Raw genomic sequence first — 23,179 nt, 5'->3', positions numbered from 1 at the left:
ATTTGTAGTGGTGAAGTTGTTGGGGAGAAATATCGGCTATAAGGTTTTGTGCAATCGGCTAAAGGTCATGTGGCATATGATTCCAGATTTTTCAGTAATCGACCTTTAAAACAATTACTTTTTAATTCATCTTAACTCATCAGAGGATGTTGTTTATGCGTTAACTGAGGGGCCATGGGTAATCTTTGGGCACTATTTAATAGTACAACCTTGGACTCCACAGTTCGATAGCACCATTACAGAGATTGATTCTACAGTTGTTTGGATTCGTTTACTTGGCATGGCATTCCACTTATATGATAAGCGTATTCTATGAAAGATTGGACAACTTGTGGGGAATGTTATCAAGATTCATTATCATACTGAATTGAGGAAGAGGGGCAAATTTGCTAGGATTGCTGTTCATATCTCTCTTACTCAGCCGTTGGTGTCCCAGTTCAACTTGGACGGAAGGATTCAGAAGGTTGAATATGAAGGGCTGCTGATCATATGCTATCAATGTGGTAAGTATGGTCACAATAGAACGGTTTGTTTTAATAGACAAAATTTGAATGGGGTTAATGAGGCCAACTCTGAGAACAGTCCACTTGCTAACGAATCAGTTGATAAGATTGGTGTCTCAACTGTGGCCAATAGCACCAGCGAGAGGTTTGGCCCATGGATGGTTGTGGTGCGGAAAGGGAGAGCTAGAGTAGTTGTGGACAAGGAGAACATTACTGACTCGGAAAGGAATCAGCGAAATAATTTTAATACTACCTCTCGTTTTGCTACTTTATCTGTTGATTATAATGCACCTACCGTGGAGGAGTTTGCTGTTCAGAACCCCATACATGCCCCTCCCCAGCAACCAACCACATCCATTACCGATCACTTCAACACTCGAAAGAACACTACTCTGAAAACCTTTCACACCCTAAAACCTCATAACCATATGTCCAAAGGTAAACAAGTGGCCAAACCACAGTTTCTAAAACCTAAGCAACAACACTCTACCGCCTCCAGTTCCATGCATGCAAAGCTACGTCCCCATGTTACCAAAATCCTATCCCACACTACTAATGACCCCAACCCAAGTCCCTTAAGACTTACTCCTAGTGATCCCGTTGAATTTACTTTCAACTTGACAACCCTTGATCCCACAAAACATACTGCCGTCACTTTACCTATTAGATGCCACTGCAGGTCAGTCACCAAGTGAAAAAACTGCTGCCAACCCTGAACAGCAACTTCCTCCAAAGCAACTCGCGGACCCTCCCGATGGCAAGGATGAAGGGGATGGTAATGTAATGGCGAATTATGAGGATGGTTCTCAACCTGTATTTGGACATGAAGGTGAAGACATTATGTCCGATGATGAGAACACGATTGTTAATGAGACTCCTGGAGTACATGAAGGAATGATGGTGGGGCTTAGTGTGTAAGCCGTTCTTGCTCGCCCACTTTTGTACATAATTTTCTTTATGATGATATCAATCCTATTCTGGAATGTCCAAAGGGCAAGGTCCCTAACTTTTAGACGAGCTTTTGTTACTCTAGTGAAGAACTATAATTCTACAGTTGTAGCAATTTTCGAGCCAAGAATCAGTGGTAAGAAAGCAGATGATTTTATTTAAAAAAAGTGGTTTTGATCGCTCACATCGAGTGGAGGCTACTGGTTTCTTTGGAGGTATTTGGATTTTATGGCGAGATTTCTTTGACGTTGAGATTGCCTTAAATCATAATTAGTTTATTCACTTGAAAATTAGTGTCCAGAATGTTATTCAAGCTTGGGTCACAACAGTCTATGCGAGCCCCAATTCAGTTAGACGTCGTGAGCTCTGGCACCAATTGAACTGCATTGCGGGCTCGATGCATGATCCTTGGCTTGTGGAGGGGTGATTTCAATTCAATATTGTATGCTGAGGAAAAACGTGGAGGTTCTCAACTGGGCACGGGTATTTGTACAAGTTTTAATTCATGGTTTCATGCTAATCAAATGGTCGATTTACCTTTCAATGGCCCTCGTTTCACTTGGGCATGTGGGAGTCTGTCGAAGCGCCTTGATCGTGCTATGAGTAATAAGGAATGGATTCTCAAATTTGATAATTATTCGGTTACCTATCTTCCAAGAGTTAATTCTGATCACAGACCGATTTTGGTTCGGTTTGAGCGTAATATTAAATGTATGGGGAGTATTAAGCCTTTCTGATTTTTAGCTGCCTAGATGACGAATAGTCGATTTGGGGATTTTATGCATGATAATTGGCATAGAAATATGCCTTATTCTCAAGCAGCTTCTATCTTCACAAGTAAGGTAGCTACTTGGAATAGAGAAGTGTTTGGCAATATATTTAAATAGAAAAAAGAATTGTTGGCTCGAATTGGCGGGGTTCAGAAAGCCTTGGAACGTCAGCCTCTCAGTAGCCTGTATCGTCTGGAGGCAAAGTTAAAAAAGAATCTGGAATAAGTATTGTCTTAAGAGGAGTTGTTATGGTATCAAAAATCTCGCAGAGAGTGGATTAAATATGGGGATCGGAATACATCTTTCTTTCATCAGAAAACTATTACAAGGAGGGCTCGTAATCACATCACTGTGATTAGAGATGATGTAAGTACTTGGCTTTATGATACACAAGCATTAAAACCCATGTTGTGACCTTTTTCTCTACATTATATAAATCTGATCAGGACACGTATCAGTCGTATCATGTGCAAGGGTGGTTTCCTCAAATTGAGCACACTCGCTTGGCGAATCTTGCTATGCTGGTTGATAAGGAGGAAATTCATGAGGCTGTCTGCCAAATGGGCCCACTCAAAGCTCCTAGAATCGATGGCTTCCCTGCCGGGTTCTATCAGTCTCAGTGGCATATTGTTGGTGAGTCTTTCTGTTCTGGTATAAAGGAAGATTTTAATTCGCACAATATCCCTAAAGATCTTAGTAAAACTCCCCTAGTCCTAATCCCAAAGATTGAGCGTCCCACATCTTGCAAGATGTATTGCCCTATAAGTTTATGTACAATGTTTTATAAAACAGTAACCAAGATTCTTGTGACTAGACTCCAAGTTTTACTCCTTAATCTTATTGGACCCCACCAGACAAGCTTTGTCCCCAGCCGGCATATCACGGAGAACATTATCATTGCTTAGGAGGTTGTCCATCCTATGCGACGAAAGATGGGTAAAAAAGGTTTAATGGCTATTAAGATTGATCTAGAGAAAGCATATGATAGATTGAACTGGATTTTTATTCATGAGACTTTAATGGAGCTATCTTTTCCATTCTATCTTGTCTATTTAATAATGGAGTGCATTACTTCTAATAGTATGAACATTTTGTGGAATGGTGAATTAACGGGTGATTTTTCCCCCAGCAGAGGTGTTTGGCATGGTGATCTGTTGTCTCCTTATATATTTGTTCTCTGTATCGAGAGACTGAGTCATGGGATTTATCGCTCAATCCAGCAAGATTAATGGAAACCTATTCGTTTATCTCAGATGGGTACTCCCCAAAGCCATTTATTTTTTTGCTGATGATCTATTTCTCCTTGCCGAGGCTTCTAGTGAGCAAGCTTTTTTCATAAATTTGGTCTTAGAAGAATTTTGTTTAAGCTCTAGCACAAAGGTGAACAAATCTAAGACTCAAGTTTATTTTTCTAAGAATGTCTCAGGGGTTATTGCTGGCCGTTTGGGGCGTGAGTTGGGCTATATAGTCACAAAAGATTTGGGCAAATACTTAGGCATGCCTCTGCTGCATCGCCGGGTTTCTAAGCAAACTTACCAAGGAATTCTAGATAAAGTGGAGCAAAGATTTTCGGGTTGGGCTGCCTCTCAACTGTCCTTTGCAGGGTTTATTACCCTCACCCAGTCTATCCTTCAAGCAATCCCTATTTATGCTACGCAGACTACTAATTTGCCAGTTAGTATCAAGACTAAAATTGATCAAGTTTGTAGACGCTTCTTGTGGAGTGGTAATGATGATCTGCGTAAAATGAGTTTAATTAGTTGGCACACTATATGTCAACCGAAGCTGGCTGGTGGGCTAGGATTTAAGAGGTTGGATATTATGAATGAAGCTCTATTATTGAAGGTTTCTTGGAACTTGATCACTAAGCCTGGTAAGTTTTGTGCCCAAGTGCTAGCTACAAAATACAGAGTATCTCTCTCGGATATCCCCCAATCTCTTCCCACTCGGTACGGCTCTCATTTGTGGAAATCTGTGGGTTGAGTTTGGGATCACGCCAAGCGGGGTTTACGTTGGAATGCTGGTAATGGCATGAGAATTAAATTTTGGTGGGACTGTTGGGCCACGGCATCTTATCCCCTTGCGGCTTTTATTTTACAACCAATACCTCATAACCTTTGTGATTTGTATATGGCTAACTTTGTGACTGCAGATGGTTCTTGGAATTGGCCAAAATTCAGTTATCTCTTGTCCCATAATGCAGTGATGCGTGTTGCTTCAGTTCATCCTCCTTCGGCGCGTAATGGTGCTGATAAAGCTTACTGGGTAGTTTCAACACAAGGAAATTTCACAGTGAAGTCAGCGTATGACCTTTTGGCTAAGTCATATTTGTATGAAAGGGATATGATCTGGTGTTTGGCTTGGTCGTGGAAGGGCCCGTAGAGTATAAAGACTTTCATCTAGTTGGTGCTGCATAATCGCTTGAAGACTCGGGGAGAGTTAGCATCACACCATTTAACCATTGAACCACATTGTGAGAAGTGTGGGTATGAGTTGGAGACTACGATACATGTGCTCTGTGATTGTCCTTATTCTAGAGCGGTATGAATTCGACTTCTCTGGGGCCATAATCATCATGAGTTCTTTAATGATGATCTTGCAGAATGAATGTCAAGAAATTTGCAAGCTTCAAACAAGTTTCAAGGCAGCAAACTTTGGCGTGTGATGTTTGGAGTGGCTATTTGGCGGATTTGGTTTTGGCGAAATCAGTTTACTTTTAAGATTATTGGGAGAGCAATACTATTGCAATGGATATCAAAGTTAGGGCTACTGAAATTCAACGAAGTAATTCATTCTCCTTTGCTGCTGGCATGGCTCGTATCGAAAGATGGATTCGTTGGACTACGCTTGTTTGGCCTTGGGTTAAATTAAATACAGACGGTGCCAAGAAATCTTCGGGGATTGCAGGAGCTGGTGCCCTAATCCGTGACTTCAAAGGTGTTTGGCAGGTAGGTTAAAGTGCCAATTTAGGTGTTTGTTTGGTGACTTTAGCTGAGCTCTGGGGTTTATTTCATGGACTATCTATTGCTTGGCAATATGGTTTTCGCAGAGTTTACGTGGAAGTGGATAGCATGTGTGTTATGAAGTTAATCTCTAACCCAAACCCTCCTGTCAATGAGTATTTTACTCTCATTCAGGCAATCTAAGACCTCCTCCGGCGTGATTGGCTGATCAAAGTAGATCATATCTACCGAGAAGCAAATGAAGCAGCAGATTTCCTTGCCTCGTACAACTTTTCTTTTTCTTTGGGTTTACATTACTTTCAATCTATTCCTCCAAATATGCTAAGCATATTGATTAATGATGTTCATGGGGTTGCACACTCCCGCTTAGTATTGCCTTAGCTCTCTTAAGAGCCCTTTTATGATAAAAAAAAATATGTGACTATATATAAAAGACGAGAATGATCTAGAAAGATCCCCCAGACGCCGACATAACACCCCTGAGCTTAATAATAAACTCAGTTACTTCCCGTGCTTATAACAACCTTCAACAACCTTTTAAAACTGCCCCTAACCATGTGTCTATGTCTCATTAACTTTATTTGCTTAAATGCCAACCTTAGCTGCCGTTTTGGTTAAGATGTTCGTGTGCTTGGCCACATGTGTTACTAATGCACGCAACTGATATCAAAAGTGTCATGCACCGCTTGGAGAAAAGAAAAAAAAAAAGCCAATCGTGGCAATCTTCAAAAGCAACAGCCAGCTGCCTGCTTCATGACTGCATGCTTCATTCGTGAGTTGGTGGCCATGGATATATAAATTGAAATAATTGAAAGCAGCTCTCATTTGTGCTTCCATTGTCAAAGTGAGAGCAAAATCGAGAGAAGAAAAGAAGAAAACCCGAGAAAAAGAAAAGAGAAAAAAGAAGGAAAAAGAAAAGAAAAGAATAAAGAAAGAAAAGGAAGAAACCGAGAGTAGGGAAGAGAGTAACTAAAAAGAAAAGTTATAGAAAACAAAATTGGATAGTTACTTTAAAATCCAGCAAACTAGTGGGTAATAGATTTATGAAATTTGAGCAGTTATGTTACAGTTTGCATGATATGTATAAGTTTTTATATCAGTTCTAACAGTTAATTTTGAACCCTGTATTCTCGGAAAAATCCACGAGTTCAGAGACCCACAACAACCCCAACGAACCCTGGAGTGAAACAGGATCTGTAAGTGGATATTATTATTACTATTATGTATTATATGCAGCATTTATGTTTGATATTATGATTTAATACCATGTTATGATTACATGTATGCATATTATATGTTTGATTGAGTCATGAGATGTGATTGCGAGTCACCATATATGTACCCTTCCCCATAGACTCTGTGCGTGCTTATTGAGAGTTAGGTTACTCTACCCGTGCGAGATAGTTTAATTACGCCGGGTATTGAGAGGTTTTTCCCCCGCTCTACTCGTGCAATGATGATCCCAACGAGTATTGAGAGTTATTTCCCATAGGTACTATTTGGTATAGTTTGTGATGTGTATATGTATGAATTCCATGTTTGCTGATGTATGATATTGAATGTGGAGTTATGTTGCTTATGTTTTATATGTAAATATACTTGTAATGTCAGTATGTACAATGAGACATGAGTTATGCAAGTTTTGAATTCAAATATGGTTTCAGAAAAGGCACAGAGGTTGTTATGTGTTTACAGGAAAGGCCATATTATATACATATTTTCATGAATTAAATGTGTCACAAGTTTTAGTTATTAGTCCGCATGATTCGCCTCAAATCCGACATGTAGGTCGAAGCGGGTTGTGTCAAAAAGCCAGTCATACAGCCTCCTTGGAGGCTTCAACCGACATGTCGCTATATCTCTGAGTCTACAACCAACTTGTAATACTCGGTTGAGAGATCAGATTTGCAGTTCATTCTCCAACAATACATATCTAAAACAAACAAAAGAAAATCATATTCAATATTATTTTGAGAGAAAATAATAAGTACTCTCGATGCCTATATTGTCTCCAATTGAATTCTTGACTCATATTGCTCATGACAAAAATTCTATAAATGAGAGAGAGCACAAAAGAGCACGTAATATTTTTTTTGTGTATAGAATCTGCGACAAATTCCTCATACCAATTATATTTTGCAAACATTTGTGATATAACAATATTAGTTTAATCCAAATAGTCAATACTATTATGCCACTTCATTGTATATACAAAATAATATGTGCAAAGAGCTTATGATGTTGGTTGATCAAATCTAGATAAATAATTTTTCTATCTATTATCAAATCAATCAAAGTTAGGAACTTTTCTTGATTATGTATACATGAACAAGGTTAGAGAAATACCTTGATTTCCTGTTGAAGATCTAAAGAAGACAATTGCAATCTTTTCCACTGCCGTTGTCAGGATCTATAGAATATGGCTGCAGTCTTCTCTATTATCCTCAACCGTCTCTACAAGTCTCTATAGGAGACAGAAATCCTAAAGCTATATTTTTCTTTTTTAAGAAAATCTATACGTTAAATCCTATTTTCGTTCTAATTTCCTCTCCTTTACGTAGGTATTTATTAGAATCAGAGTTTGACAGGAATTTAGCTAGTAAAGGGATTACAGACCCACGGGTTTTCTAGCTCCAACTTAATAGCCAAGGCCTAGTCATCTCATGACACACTGAAACTACTAAGTTAACCCAGGCTATTCCACTAAAACCCCAACGTTGCACTCTAGTAAATCATGTAATTAAATAAAAACCTAATTAATTAAAACTCCTTTTAATTAATTTTGTCCTTGGTCTTAGACCAATAATAACCACTTAATCGACCCTCTATCTGACGCTCATAATTAAAGCTAGGCCCATGACAAATGTCATGCCTCTGTAATTTCATAATCCTTAGGTCACTATTTGTTTTGGTGATTACCTTCAATATATCTATATTTTTAAATTAAATTAAAATAAATATTATTATTCAATAAATAATTAATTGACTAAATTGTGGAAATAAATTTAAATCATCAAGTACCACAAATAACTTGGGTAAGAGTCATTAGTATAGATTCCATCTTGTAAGTATGTGTTCCCATGATCCACGAAATTACATCTCCTAGCTATTGAGGCTTTAACTGTTTATATGGATCTCACTCCATCACAACTCAAAAAAAGCAATAAATGAATGCAAGTTCATTACCCACCCAAGTATAAGATCAATTAAGCTTATTAAAGCTTATGTAAATTATAATCAACGATGTTTTATAAATTAGATCATAAATTAGTATAGTCTAGTTCAATATGCATATAACATATACATATTAACCATTCTACTCTAAATGATCAAGATAAAATCATCACAATAGAAGTAGAAAGTTACAGCCTTGCGTATGAAATGCCCATTTCATTAATAGTTGTGCATAATATTTTATTTATAAAGAACTTGTGATTTATAGCTTCTAATATTGACATCATATGTCCAATACGGAAATCACATACTTTATGAATAAGGGTTGATAATGTAGTGCTCAAATAAAGGGTAAAATCTTGTTTAGTCTCTATATTTTGAGGTTAATGCTCATTTTGTCCTTTTAGTTTTAAAAATATCTCAAAACATCATTGGCGTTAAATTTTGGCTTGATTTTAAAATATTACGTTCTTACAATAATGTTTCTTTTTTGTAATATATATATATAGTTAGAAACTACATAAAATAAAATAAAGACAAAACAATATATATTAATTTTTGTGGAAACTCATGTATGTCCAAAAAAATTAATATTGTAAGAAAAGTTAAATTACCAATTTTTTGGACAATAATAAAAAAGCTAATATATTTACTCATCAACAAATTGTTCAGTACCAAATAATATAAGTTCTTTTTTATTCTATTTTATTTTTTAGGCTTAAATTGATAATTTAATTTGTTTCTTTTTATTAATGTCCAAAAAAAGAAACATTATTTTAAGAGGATAATATTGTAAAAGTAAGTAAAAAAGAAAAAGAAGTAATGGTGTTAGGTCCCAGTCAGAGACAGCCAATGATCACGCGTAACACAAGTGATATTTTTTTGCTTATGGCGAGAAAAGACCAAATAATTGTTGTTTAGAATTCTCAATACCTTTATTCATATTCTGGAGCTTATTTATAATAACAAGACTTTGGTTTCCATCCTACAATCTCCTTACTCGCTGCACAATTGTTGATAAGCGTATTCCTAGATCACGGCTCCAGCTCCAGCACATATCTTCACGATCTCAGCACATGCATGGCTTGCATGGGACTCATGCCCTCACATAGCAAACTTAGGATTTGGCTTTGGCATTTCCAGATCTTCGTGGCTCATGCATTTGCTGTCTATCGTTGCCCCATCCTCGAAGAATACCCTTGTCCTCAAGGGTCAGATTGGGAAACTGTTGGTGCAGCATTATGGTGTCCTCCCATGTTGCTTCTTCAGCCGGCATTTTTTTTTTCCAACCGACTAGATTCTGCTCGATCACTTTACCTCCTCTCTTTACCCAACGTGTGTCAAGGATAGATTCAGGGTCCATGATCACCGAGCCTTCATCATCCACAGGTGGTAATCGACGTCGTTGCTAAGGAAATCACCCACGGCTTTCTTAAGCAAGGAGACGTGAAACACTGGGTGAATTCGAGCATTCTCTGGTAATTGTAGTTTGTAGGCAACGGCTCCAGCTCTGCAAAAAACTAAATACGGCCCAAAGTACCTGCAAGTTAATTTCTGATGTGCCCTTCTGAACACTGAAGTCTGCCGATAGGGCTGTAACTTTAATAACACCATATCTTGTTTGAACTCAACGTCGCGGCGACTCTTGTCATCTGTTTGCTTCATCCTGTTAGCTGTTGTGGCTAAGTTTTTCTTTAATTGTAAGAGCAGTTCATCACGCGAATGTAAGGCTTGATCAACCTCATGCACCGGCGAGGAACCAAGTTGATACATGGGCACGGCTGGAGGTGGTCTTCCATACAAAGCTTGGAATTGAGTCATTCCGGTGGAGACGTGGAATGTGGTGTTGTACCAAAATTCTGCCCACGGCAAAAAAGAATGCCACTTTCGCAGCCACCAGTGAACAAAACATCTCAAGTACTGTTCCTAGCATCGATTAATTACCTCCGTTTTGCCGTCGGTTTGCGGGTGGTACGCCGAGCTCATTTTGAGTTTGGTGCTTGATAAATTAAAGAACTCTTGCCAAAATTTGCTGATGAATATGGGGTCACGATCGCTGATGATTGACTTGGGCATACCGTGCAGCTTCACTACTCCTTCACTTTCTTCTCGAACTGGCCGCGGTGAACCAATGGTTTCGTTGGTGCCGTGGCTAGTGGTGTCTTTGGATGCATTGAAAGTTTCTGCTAATTTTTTGATGGTGTCTTCTAATCGCTGAAGCTTGTCATTGATCCCAATCTCCATGCGTTCCATTCGGCTCTCCATGCTTTTCAGATTAGCTTCAATTCGCTCAATACGTTCTTTGTTGGTCATCATTGTTAACCCGCTCTGATACCAATGTTAGGTCCCAGTCAGAGACAGCCAATGATCACGCGTAACACAAGTGATATTTTTCTGCTTATGGAGAAAAGACCAAATAATTGTTGTTTAGAATTCTCAATACCTTTATTCATATTCTGGAGCTTATTTATAATAACAAGACTTTGGTTTCCATCCTACAATTACGGCTAAATAAATGAGTATAACAACTTAGCTAAGAATTCGAAACCGAAAGATAATCGAAAAAAATTCCGTGTCTTAGCTTCCCTCCTTACTCGCTGCACAATTGTTGATAAGCATATTCCTAGATCACGGCTCCAGCTCCAGCACGTATCTTCACGATCTCAGCACATGCATGTTTCATGCATGGCTTGCATGGGACTCATGCCCTCACGTAGCAAACTTAGGATTTGGCTTTGGCATTTCCAGATCTTCGTGGCTCATGCATTTGCTGTCTATCAAATGGCAGAAATGTTTTGAGGTATTTTTAAAAATATAGGGATTAAATGAGCTTTTATCCTAAAATAAATAATGAATAAATAAATCTTATGAAATTCAAGAATTGTTGTTTCATCGCTTGCTTTTAGGGCACAAAACAACAATAAGTCTAACAAGTGATTCCAACATTATTCTTTGTAAAGTACCTATGCATGCCAATACACACACCAAAAGATTTTGGTGGATGAAATCTGGCTTTCATGAATTATTTTACATTTTAGAAAACATTGAGGATATATAATTAGTATTTAGTACAGACTAGAGCAACATTTTAATTTGTTAAAATATCATATGCACTTCTACAAGATTTTCCCTCAATTGCTGCAAATAATACGGCATTACTACCATATATAATAAGCTCAATCAGCAATTTCCGGGATGAAAGTGATTGATTAAATTTTTTTCTTTTTTCTTTTTTTTGAACAAAGTGGTTTTCATGTCCTTTGACATGGTCATTTTTCTGATGAAATTGTAAAAGAAAAGACACAAAGAATTAGTTAGGAGGTCACAAATCTGTATAACTATTCTAAGTTGTTACCTTACCATATTTTCTTCATAATTGTTAATGATTTAAAATCTTTAGAGTTTATGGTATCTTACTGAGCAACTTGACACACTCGTCTTTATAGTGAATAATGAATTAAATTGTTTAGAGTTTAACGTACCTCATTTAGTAACTTTATAGACTTATATTAAATTTTAAAGGTATGGTAAGTTAACAACTTATGCAGAGAAATTCTTGACCTTATACTAATTAATTCCACGTGCTTTTCCTCTTATAAATTCATCAAAAAATGACCATATCAGAGCACAGAAAAATCATTATTAATAAAAGAGAAACCAGCCAATTACATTGATTTTGGAAATGGCAGGTAAGAAAACCAAAGGGAGACAAAAGATTGAGATGATAAAGATCGAGAATGAGGATGACAGATTAATAACATTCTCTAAACTGAGATAAGGGATCTACAAAAAGGCCACTGAACTTGTGACTCTAACTGGCTCTGAGATTGCCGTTGTTGTGTTCTCACAATCTGGGAAGCCATACACCTTTGGTCACCCCTCCGTCGAGGCTGTTGCAAATCGCTTCCTTGGGATGAACCAGCTGCCTAATGACAACATTCATTCGCTGGTTGTAGGTCACCGCCAGGTGAGCATTAACGAGCTGAATCAGCAGCACAATGAGCTACGGCGCCAGCTGGATGAGGAGAAGGAACAGGAGAAGATGTTGACGCAGATGAGGAGGGGTAAAGAGACTCAGCCGCGTTGGTGGGAAACCCCTATTGATGAGCATAATCTGCAGGAGCTGCTTCAAATGGATTCAGCAGTTGATGATCTGCACCAAATTTTTCTGGCCAAGCTCAATGAAAGGGCTGCTGCTGCTGCTGTCTCTTCCCCCGTGGCACCTTCCTTGTATTTTCATCATAAATAATATACCTCATTTTCCATTTGGTTTGGCATTTGTCTATAAAATATCTGAGGTTGCGGGTCCAAATGATTAACTGGATAATGCTTAGAAACTACCAATCGTAAATGCCTATGATATAATTTGAGAATGCAAGTTATTGTTGTGCCTAAAAATGTGATATGGCTTGGTGAGCATCATTAGCAGCAATATTCAAAGTAATCTGTCAATTTGTCCAAGTAATTTACTTGTTCATGCTTGGTGAACTAGATTTACTTTCAAAACCCCAACTTTCCAAATACATCATCGAGCCAGCTATTCAAACCATGTTTATAATCACAAGTAGATAAATAAACCCTCAAGGAAGTACGTAGCTACAAATATTTTTAATTTCCTCAATTTGAAATTTGATTAAAAACAAAGATAAACGATTTTGGTGGGCGATCAAATGATATGAACGTATATGTAAGGTTTCGATGGAGATAAAAATCCCTTTCCATTAAATATTTACGCCTACCCCAAGTATTTCTTATCGAACTCGGGTGATCGGGTACAAAGTGAATTCATGGCCAATTGTATTATGCCCATGAGACGTATGGTTCCACATAATTGTTTGTGACATAGAGTAATAAATATTTTGAACGTAAAATCTTAACAAAAAAATTCACAACTATTCAGGTAAAATAGAACTATATAAAAAGAATTAGGTGAACTTCAATTCATTCCCTCGATAGAATGACAATCTTTAATATATTTCGAAAAAGTGTGAAAACCTCTATTTACCTTAATTTTAATTCAAAAGATGATAGAAAATAGGGGGCGCTTTGATTGGGTGTGTGTGTGTCTATATATATATATATAGAAAAATTTTCAATCTAAAATTCTAAAGTATGAAAAAGTCCGAGAAAGTTTTAAAACCCTATAGTTTTATAATGTTAATTTCACAATGTTTTAAAACTGTACAGTTTTGAAGCTTTCCTGAACTTTTCCACACTTTAAGATCCCTGACCAAAAAACTATTATATATATATGTGTGTGTGTGTGTGTGTGTGTGGTAAATGCCGATAAATTGATATTTTCACACTTTTATAGAGTAGATTGAAGATCGTCATTTTAAGTAGGTGGTAAATTAAATATTCTCCCCCTAGGTAGGGGTAAATTGAAGATATATTTACAAGATTATCGTTCTAAAGAATTTAACATAGCAAAATGGAATTGCGATTATGGCACGTTTATTGAACAAGCATTTGGAGTATGATAGGATGACGTGATCGTAGTCCTAGCAGCAAGAGAGAGAAAGAAAAGATGCATAAAGTATAAATGCCTTAAAATCTTCATTTCAGAATCAGCCTAAGTTGTTTTCGCACATCTACCATTTGAAGGTCTATCACGTACTCATATAGATAGATAAATTAATTGATGACAACCAAAAGCTTGCAATTTTTTGCTGTTTTGCCCAGCATAATTTCGGAAAGATTTATTAATTGCTGACAACCAAAAGCCTTTAAATTTTAATAATTACTGGAGTGAGTGTGAGGCTAATTAGGTAACAAATAAAAAAAATTCAAATATTGGTAAAATAGTATCCATATATAGAAATAATTAAGGAGTAAACCCACTATTCAAGTATTTATAATTACCGATATACCCAAATTGCAGATTGGCAATATCCCCACCATTTTAAACACCCAATATATATTTTTGGGTTGGCACCTGTCTGTGGGGATCTGAAGTTTTTTAAAATATATGCACTACCTTATTGGGTGTCTAAAATGGTGGGGATATTTCCAATCTGCAACTTGGGTATATCCATCCCATTTTAGATAACTAATTTTAAAAGACTCAAATAATAAATATAAATAATTTAATCTTAATAATAATAATAGTAATATTTTTAATATTTACAATAATTTTAAAATTTTAAATTATTATATTTATTTTAATAATATATTTGTATTTATTATAGAGATTGTAAATAAATCTTTGGGTTACATAAATTTTACAATTAACAAAATATATTTAATGTATTAATAATATTAAAATTATTTTATATAATAATTTTAAATGACTAAAATTTTTATACACTTATTTTAATGATACATTTCTATTTATTCTGAAATTTACTTTAGTATGGTAAAATATGTCTAACAAATTGTCAAATATTAAAATATTTTTTATAATATTGAAAATATATTAAAATGCATATATTATTTCATTTATTTTAATATTATAATTCTAGTAAAATATCATAAATAAATTTTTGGTTTGAGAGAAACAAATGGTATAATATTCAAAAGGAAGTGTTGATGTCACTTGTTGAAAACATAGGGGGCTACATTATGCTATCCCAAATATTGTTGTTCTATTGTTGTTCGCTAACTAGGCAAATTGGAGTTAACTTATCTGTAACATGCTTCAATTAATAACCATGAGAACTCCAATTAGTAATTTTTAATAGAACATAGTTGTATTTACATTTATGCATATTACGCATTCAAGCGCGTGCATAAGTACGTGTATTTTACGCACTTTTCCCTATAAAGATTTAACATTTTCCTTAAACTCGGGTCAAGCTTCAATATTTTTAGTACTAGCAAAATATAAGAATTATTTATTTATTTAGTTTTATTGAAGAGAAGGTGATTGGGTTCATCTTTGTGTGAATTTCTAGGGATTTTGATTGATTAGGTTTTAACATGAAAATCATGATTAAGAATCAAAACAAACAGACACGCTTGCAAATCCAAAAAGCTAGCTAGTGTCAAGTATGTCAAGTTTTCCCTTAATTCTCATTCTTTGTTAACATTTGATATTAGTTATATTTTTATTTTTGTCATTGATTTTCCTATTTTCCTTTTCAGACTTATTCCCCACGATTTGAAGATGACACTACATTGAGCGATCGACCACTTTTGCAAGGTATGCGAGACTTAATTGTGTCTCTTTTGCCAATCACAGTCTCAATATCTCGTCATCCAATCGACCACATTGCTGACTTCATTATATTGCCCATTCACTTTTGGAGGCATGCACGCCTACATCGACATCGTTCCTATTTCTTCTGGTGTCGATGTGTAGAATTAAAAAATTTGAGTCTGGTGTTACGTATTTATTATTTCCTTTATCGCTGGATCACTACCTCCTCACCAGTCACATTATACTGGCCTACCACTTTAAGGACGCATGAACGCCCTCACTGTGCCTCTTTGGTTGGCATCGAATTGTAGTTCTCGACATTTTAAATTTGATGGTATCCATTACAACGCTGTTCAGCCACTAAGCTTCATTGACAATATTATGTTGACCTACAACTTCTGGGAGAAATGTGTGCCTGCATCATGATGCTATTTTGCCAATAACAATCTCACTGTTTTGCAGATCTCTAAATCTCATCGCCGGTCATTGCGCCATTCCCAACGATACCAACAGAGCCATTAGCTGTGGTGACGATGTCACGGTACTTTTTTTTTCAAAATTATATTACATCATTAATTATTGATTTTTAATAATAATATATTTTATCATTTACTGATGGCTTAATATCAGTTAAATTGATTTTTAAAAATTATGAGTATTTAAACAAAAAAAAAAAAAAACATATTCAGTAGTTTCATTCGACGTGTAGATTGTCTCTAGTTGAATTCTTAACTCATGCATGTTTCCCATGAAAAAAAATCAATAGCAGAGGGAAAACACAAGAGAGCACCTAATATTTTCTAATATGTAGAATTTACCACAAATTCTTTGTACAAGCTATTTTCTACAAATATTTGTGGTATAACAGTTAAAGGTGATTGGAAATATCCCATGATCCATGTACTTACTAATGTTATTCCACTTCACTTTGTAGAGAAAATAGTTTATGCAAAGAGTTTATGATTCTAGCATTACTTTTAGTAAAATACGGCATATGCGTACATATACATATGTACGACATAAGTTTTTGGTGAACGAAATCTTTATTTTCATTAGTTTGTTTTATATTTTAGCTGACAATGAGGTTATTAATTAGTACAGACTAGAGTGACATTTTGATTTGCAAAAATATTAGATACATTTTTAAAACTTTTCCCTTTTTTGTCACACATCTATGGCGCATTACTACCATATATAATAAGCTCAATAAATTTTTGTTGGCTGCCATTTCCAAAATGAATGTGCTTGCCTAATTTATGTTTTATGAGCAGTACAGTGGTTTTCATGTGCTTTGATGATATGGTAACTTTCTGGTGAATTTATACGAGGAAAGACACAAAGAATTAGTTAGTAAGGTCATGAATTTATCTATTCCTAGTTGTTACCTCATCCTATTTTCTTTTTATAATTGTTAATGAATTAAATTCTTTGGGGTTTTAGGTATCTCATTTAGTAACTTTACACCTTGTATTAGATTTTGAAAAACATGGTAAGATAATAAGGTAACAACTTAGTAAGATAAATTCCTTACCTTATACTAATTAATTCTACGCGTCTTTCCTCTTATAAATTCATCCCAAAATGACCATATCGGAGCACGAGAAAATCATTGTTCATAAAAAAGAAACTAGCCAGATATCATTGATTTTGGAAATGGCAGACAAGAAAACCAAAGGGAGACAAAAGATTGAGATGAAAAAGATTGAGAGTGAGGATGGTAGGTTGATCACGTTCTCAAAACGTAGATCTGGGATCTACAAGAAGGCCAGTGAGCTTGTGACTCTCACGGGCTCTGAGATTGCCATTCTGGTGTTCTCACAGTCTGGAAAGCCTTTCTCATTCGGCCACCCTTCCATTGAAGCTGTTGCAAACCGCTTCGTGGGGTTGAACCAGGCAGCAAATGACAACACTCATCCGCTGGCTGAGGCTCACCGCCAGGTGAGAATTAATGAACTCAATCACCAGCATAATGAGCTGCTTCGCCAATTGGATGAGGAAAAGGAACGGGAGAAGGTGTTGAAGCAGATGAGGAGGGGGAAAGAGACTCAGCCGCGTTGGTGGGAAACTTCAGTTGATGAGCTTAACCATCAGGAGCTGCTTCAAATGGATGCAACAATTGATAATCTGCATAAATCTTTTCTTGCCAAACTCAATGAAAAGACTACTGCAGCCTCTTCCTCTATGGCACCTCCTATGTATTTTTATCATAAATAATATTTAATATTTTCCTTTTGATTTGGTATTTGTCTCTAAAATGAGAATGCAACTTACTGTTGTGTCCAAAATTGGATATAAAATGCTAAACAAAACTATCAACCGTGAGAAATAGAATTTTCACCATGACGGCAAATGCCGATGATATAGTTTGAGAAAAAAACTTAATTGATGTGCCCTGGATATAATTAATCTGGTCAGAATCATTAGCAATCATACTCAAGTTGATTTGTCGTGCAAAGTAATTACTAAGTAAATAGTAGTCATACTCAAATCAATATGTCATTGAAGTAATTATTAATTGATTTGTCTTTTCAACGACATCTTCGAGATATTTATAAATCATGATAGAAAGTAAATAAATACATTCCAAAAAAGAACTCGGCCCTCTAGGAAGTCTATCTAATTTTAAATATATTTGAAATTCCTCTACTTGAGTGAGAAATGATCAATGGCACCTTCAAATCACACAAGTTTATGCTACAGATATAAAAAAACGAACATATTGAATAACTTTTTATTCCAAAATTAAATGGGATTTCCTTTCAAAAAGAGAGAGAGAGAGAGAACAAGAACAAATAAGAAAATGGAGAGTTGAGCTGAATGAGAAAGAACAGTAAAAAAAGAAAAAAAAAAGGTTGAGAAGAGAGAATAAGGAAAAAATCATAGAAATTAATGTGCAAAACTTAGTGTTCCGTGTAATTTAATATTTATATAATCTTCAATCTTTGATCTAATGGTTTAAAATTCGTGTAAAACCTGTGTAATTTTGAAGGGGTCATTAATCCATCCTTTGTTTGAAATTTGATTAAAAACAAAGGAATTTAGTGGGTAATCAAAATAGACACAGGTAAACACCAATACACACACACAAGTTAGGGATAGAAATTAATGAAAACTACCTGCTAAACATTAATCCTTGTCTCAAAATTTTACTTGAACTCAGGTGATTGGATTGAAAGCGAAGTCACATCCAATCGAACTCGGCCTATGGGAATTTTTGTTACACATAATTGTTTGTGATGCAAACGAATAATTTGAAACGACCCGTCCCGTACTCCAGGGCGGGTCTATCTAAACTCGTATAATCGAATCAATAATAATTATGATATCTAAGAATTTTATCAAAAATTTGACAAAATCTCCCCTATAAATAAAACATCCCCAAACCTACAATTTACAAAAAATACGCTAAAAATAATTCAATATTCATCCATCCTTCATAACTAACTTCTCAAGTCAACATACCAAATATCACCCAAATCATTCTAATATTAAAATATAATGGTTATCCTTAATTACAAAATATAACAAATACATACAATTCGCAATATCTCAAATATAAAAATATTAAATCTACGACTCCTAGCACCATCACGTGGCCACAATTTCAAATCTAACTATCGTTGCTGGGTCAACTAATGTACCTGCAAATCTCCTGTGGGGGGAAATATAATAAAAATGAGGTGAGTATAAAACTCAGTGAGCTCAGTGAGTGGATAGTAGTTTTTGAAAAATAAATTTATTTAAAATGATTTAATTTTTCTCAAATCAATTTCATCAAAATATCATAACTTATATAAACATATTCAATTCAAATCAGTCACTGAAATAACTATATTACATAAATCTGAATAAAATCAATGAAATCATAATACTTATAATACCAAAAACTATCATCAAACAAGTACCCAGAGGAATGATCTCATCATATCCGGACCTCGACGGACGGGCAATCAGGGAACCATCATGCCCCGGAGCTACAACGGATAGATAGGGAAATCTCATCTCGTATCTCATGTATCTCAACATCTGTATCTTTGTAATCATCATACTGCATGCATAAGCCCCCAAAAGGTAAAAGCGCCCAAACACACGGCCCAAAGTCTCTATGTGTGTTCAAACAGGCCCCAAATGCCTCTATCTCATCTCATTTGTATCTCTGTATTCATCTCGTATTATCTGTATCTCTGTATCTGGAGGGAAAGGGTATTGTCCAATGATTTTCCAAACAACTTTTTATACACATGTTCATAAACATATAATCACATCTGAAATCTCATTTTCTTTTTATTTAACATATCTCAAATCCACTAAATTCTAATACCATGCATTTACTCAAAAATGACAATAAAATCATTAATCAAACTCATTCTTGATAACAATAAATATCAACACGTAAATAAAAAATCAATTGTCTAGAAAATCATTAAATCGAAGCATAAAAAACATGTTGTACTGTATGGTAAAATCAGAATATACTATGAAAATAGGTTTTGTATATTCTGCTCACAGTGACGAAGTCCAGACTCGGTATCAACAACGTCCGCGGGTTGATTCTCGTTCACGGATCCTCCTAATCAAGGAAACAACATAATCATTCACAGTAAATTTGAAATACAACAAATTTTACATAATAATTCTCAAAACGAATATCTATCCACAATAAACTATTCCCGCATGCACAAAATTACCAAAATACCCATGCATGCCAAAATTACCAAAATGCCCACAACATCATTATTTTACCAAAATTATCCTCAAAATCTTCAATTACTAAATTGTCCTCAATTCAGATCACGAAATTACCACAATATCAGAAATTATGAAATTACACTCGGAGCGTAAAATTACCAAAATGTCCTTAACGACTTAAATTACTGAATTACCCTCGAAATCTCAAATTACCTCACTGCCTTAACCTAAAATTACCAAATTATCCACTGATTCCATAAATTACAAATTCACCCTAAGGTTTTATGAATTTACCGAATTGCCCCTGCCGGTCAACGGTGACCAGACTTCAGTCAACGACGACAGGAAGCTTAGGTCTGATGGTTCAGACCTCGGTGAGTCCAATGGTGCCGGCGGTGACTTACCACGCGCGGCGATGGCGGCGGATCGTGCTCCCAAAGGCCCGAGCTTTCCAAGTGGCCGATCGTCAACAATCCGGCCGTTTCAGGTGGCAAGGTTGGTCGGAAAATGATGATGGTGACGTGAGGAGTAGAACCCAGCTGGAGGCGTGCCCAAACTCCGGCGAAATAGACGGCGATGATGATGGGTTTTTGCCGCGTCTTTTCGAGCTTCGATCGTCGGTATTCTTGCCGTTTTCCGGCAACGAGGACGGCTGGGTTATGACGGCCGGCTTCCAAGCTTCCGACCGGTACCAAGCTCGGCCGGTGAGGTGGCCCGAATCGCGAGATCCGTCTGGGTCAAGGTCACGGGTCGGGTCGGTTTTGCGGGTCAAACCGGATCAATCTCTCTCTCTCCTTCTCTCTCACGTGCCCCTCTTTCTTTCCTTTTTTGAAAACCAGTCTCCCACTTTCCATTTATAGAAACCAGCTTCTTTTTTTTTTTTCACTTAAGCTTAATACAAATTAAGCTAATACTAGACCCGTGACGAAAATAAAATCCGACTACCTGAGCTTTTAATCGTGCTCAATTTATCTTGATTTAATGTTGTGACAATTTTAAAATTAATATCGAAGAGGAAAAATTAAATCATACACTTAATTAGTAAAAATCAAAATGCATATGTTACATAATTCTTTTGAAATTAAAATCTTAACAAAAAATTCACAACCATTCAAGTAAAGTAGAATTATGAAGAAATTAAAAAAGTGAAGTTAAATTAAATTTATCTCGGAGTACCAATTGTGGTATAGTTATTCGACATGCCATATGAAGTATGATAGAATGACATGATCGTAGCAACAAGAGAGAGAAAGAACAGATGAAGAAACTAGGAATATATGCTTCATAAAATTACATTTCAGAACGATGCATTAGCCTAAGTTGTTTTGCCACATCTACCATTGTAGGTCTATCATCTGCTGATACAGAGAGACAATTGAAGGCCAGCCTTGTGAAAGCTTTCAATTTTTGCTCTTTTGCTGAGCATAATCTTTCTCCAACAATTTCGGGATCCACTATCTCAGTGAACCTACTCTTCTTAATATATTTTCTCACACGATCAGACAAAAACCACCCATCTTCAGTTTCTCGATCAACCGCCCTCTGTCCAGTCAAGAGCTCAAGTAGCAACATACCAAAACTATAAACATCACACTTCTCATTGCAATCACCTGTTGCAATGTATTCAGGAGGAAGATATCCAAATGTTCCCATCACCCTGCCTCTTATGCGTGTTTCACCCACTGGAACAGATTCAGAGTACGAAAAATCAAACAGTTTGGCAGCAGATTGTCCCTGGAATAAAATATTCGATGGTCTTAAGTTTCTAAAAACAATAGGCCTGGAGAAACCAACATGGAGATATGCAATTCCATAAGCTATCTCCATTGCAATCTTTAACCTCAGTGACCACGTGACAGGTTCAAAATTGGGTTGACGAGGATGATAAATACAATCAGCAAGAGTTCCATACTCAACATATTCAAATACCAAAACAGGATTTTCAGTTTCTAGGCAGCATCCAATCAGCCTTATCACATTCTTGTGATTCATTTGTGATGCAAATACAATGTTATTAAAACAAAATTCAGCTGCATAGTCGGAGTTTACAAATTTCATGATAGAAACAGGATAGTCATGCAGAAAACCCTTGAATAATTCATAGCCCAATCCAGTTGTTATAACTTTCTGTCTGTCATAATTTTTTGTTGCTATCTTGAGCTCGTTTTCATGGAAACAACGAATAGGGTTGCGTTTATTATCACAAGATTTGATCAATTTTTCAAGAAAAACTTTGCCATTCATCAACATAAATGTCTCCTTATCAGCCTTGCCCAGATGCTTGATCTTTCTAAAAAACGAACTCATCTAATACCTATTCAGAAACCAATGAAATGCTTTCACTGAATTGAAATAAGATAAAACTAGTATAGTAGTACAACTTTTAAATGTTCTATTAAGTTTTCAGGAAAAGGAAATATTTTCATCAGTGACGTTTCATGTTTAATATGAAGTAAAGAGAAAATATTTGATTGTTTATTTCTTCTGATTCCAGAAATGTAACATTAGAAGCATATAAATGAAAACATGGCGCCGTACGCACAGATGCACTTGAAGAAAATGAAGCAGAGCATTGAAAGATATACCTTTGGGTGGCCAATTCCAGTGTTCAGATAAAGGAGATATAGCAGTTACAAGTTTGGGAAAGAAGCTCCAGATTTGGCATGTGTGTATAAAATCTGAAGCAAGACTTCAAATAACTAAAGTGAAAATTGACATCTTTGCAAGTCTTCCCAGTCAACCATATGCAAATTTCCATATCTAATGTTGACATGCAATGTAAAGTAAGCCACAGACATAACATGTGCTAAAGGCTCATCTATTTGTTTCAGATAATTGACAGCGTCTATGTATAAAATGTACTGTTTTATACTTCAATTTTGACTTGAAATTTAAACATATTTTAAATCATTCATCCCATCCAATCAAAAAGTGCAGGGAGTTGCTAAGTTAGTAACATTTAAACTACCAGGAATTTAGTCAATAATGTATCAT

The 23,179-nt window shown here is 35.9% G+C and overlaps 2 protein-coding genes, 1 long non-coding RNA gene and 1 pseudogene across 3 annotated transcripts; 2 read left to right on the top strand and 2 right to left on the bottom strand.

The window, feature by feature from the left end:
* The first annotated feature begins 12,040 nt into the window (after window positions 1-12,040).
* Window positions 12,041-12,607, top strand: LOC18032026 (annotated as a pseudogene).
* Window positions 12,608-17,149: 4,542 nt separating this feature from the next.
* On the top strand, window positions 17,150-17,710 carry LOC18033516 (agamous-like MADS-box protein AGL62). The gene has a single exon (XM_006421273.1). It carries the CDS (start codon window positions 17,150-17,152, stop codon window positions 17,708-17,710), a length of 561 nt encoding a protein of 186 aa, XP_006421336.1.
* A 1,717-nt stretch (window positions 17,711-19,427) lies between these two features.
* LOC112100304 lies at window positions 19,428-20,987 on the bottom strand. The gene is made up of 3 exons (XR_002906632.1): window positions 20,480-20,987; window positions 20,004-20,066; window positions 19,428-19,686 (listed from the first exon to the last, which is right to left on the bottom strand). It is a non-coding gene; the product is annotated as an uncharacterized LOC112100304 (long non-coding RNA).
* Window positions 20,988-21,469: 482 nt separating this feature from the next.
* LOC18031382 (non-functional pseudokinase ZED1) lies at window positions 21,470-22,492 on the bottom strand. Its single transcript, XM_006421272.2, has one exon. The coding sequence runs from the start codon at window positions 22,490-22,492 to the stop codon at window positions 21,476-21,478; it is 1,017 nt and encodes a 338-aa protein (XP_006421335.1). The 3' UTR covers window positions 21,470-21,475.
* Window positions 22,493-23,179: the final 687 nt, after the last annotated feature.

Source organism: Citrus clementina, unplaced genomic scaffold (genome assembly GCF_000493195.1).
Source record: "Citrus clementina cultivar Clemenules unplaced genomic scaffold, Citrus_clementina_v1.0 scaffold_9, whole genome shotgun sequence".
NCBI lineage: Eukaryota > Viridiplantae > Streptophyta > Magnoliopsida > Sapindales > Rutaceae > Citrus > Citrus x clementina.
Note: the sequence above shows the minus strand (reverse complement) of the source record. Positions and strands in the feature narration are given on the sequence as shown.

Bases quoted from the DNA above. Each gene is read 5' to 3' on its own strand.
- LOC18033516 (XM_006421273.1), top strand. From the start codon at position 17,150: ATGGCAGACAAGAAAACCAAAGGGAGACAAAAGATTGAGATGAAAAAG.
- LOC18031382 (XM_006421272.2), bottom strand. From the start codon at position 22,492: ATGAGTTCGTTTTTTAGAAAGATCAAGCATCTGGGCAAGGCTGATAAG.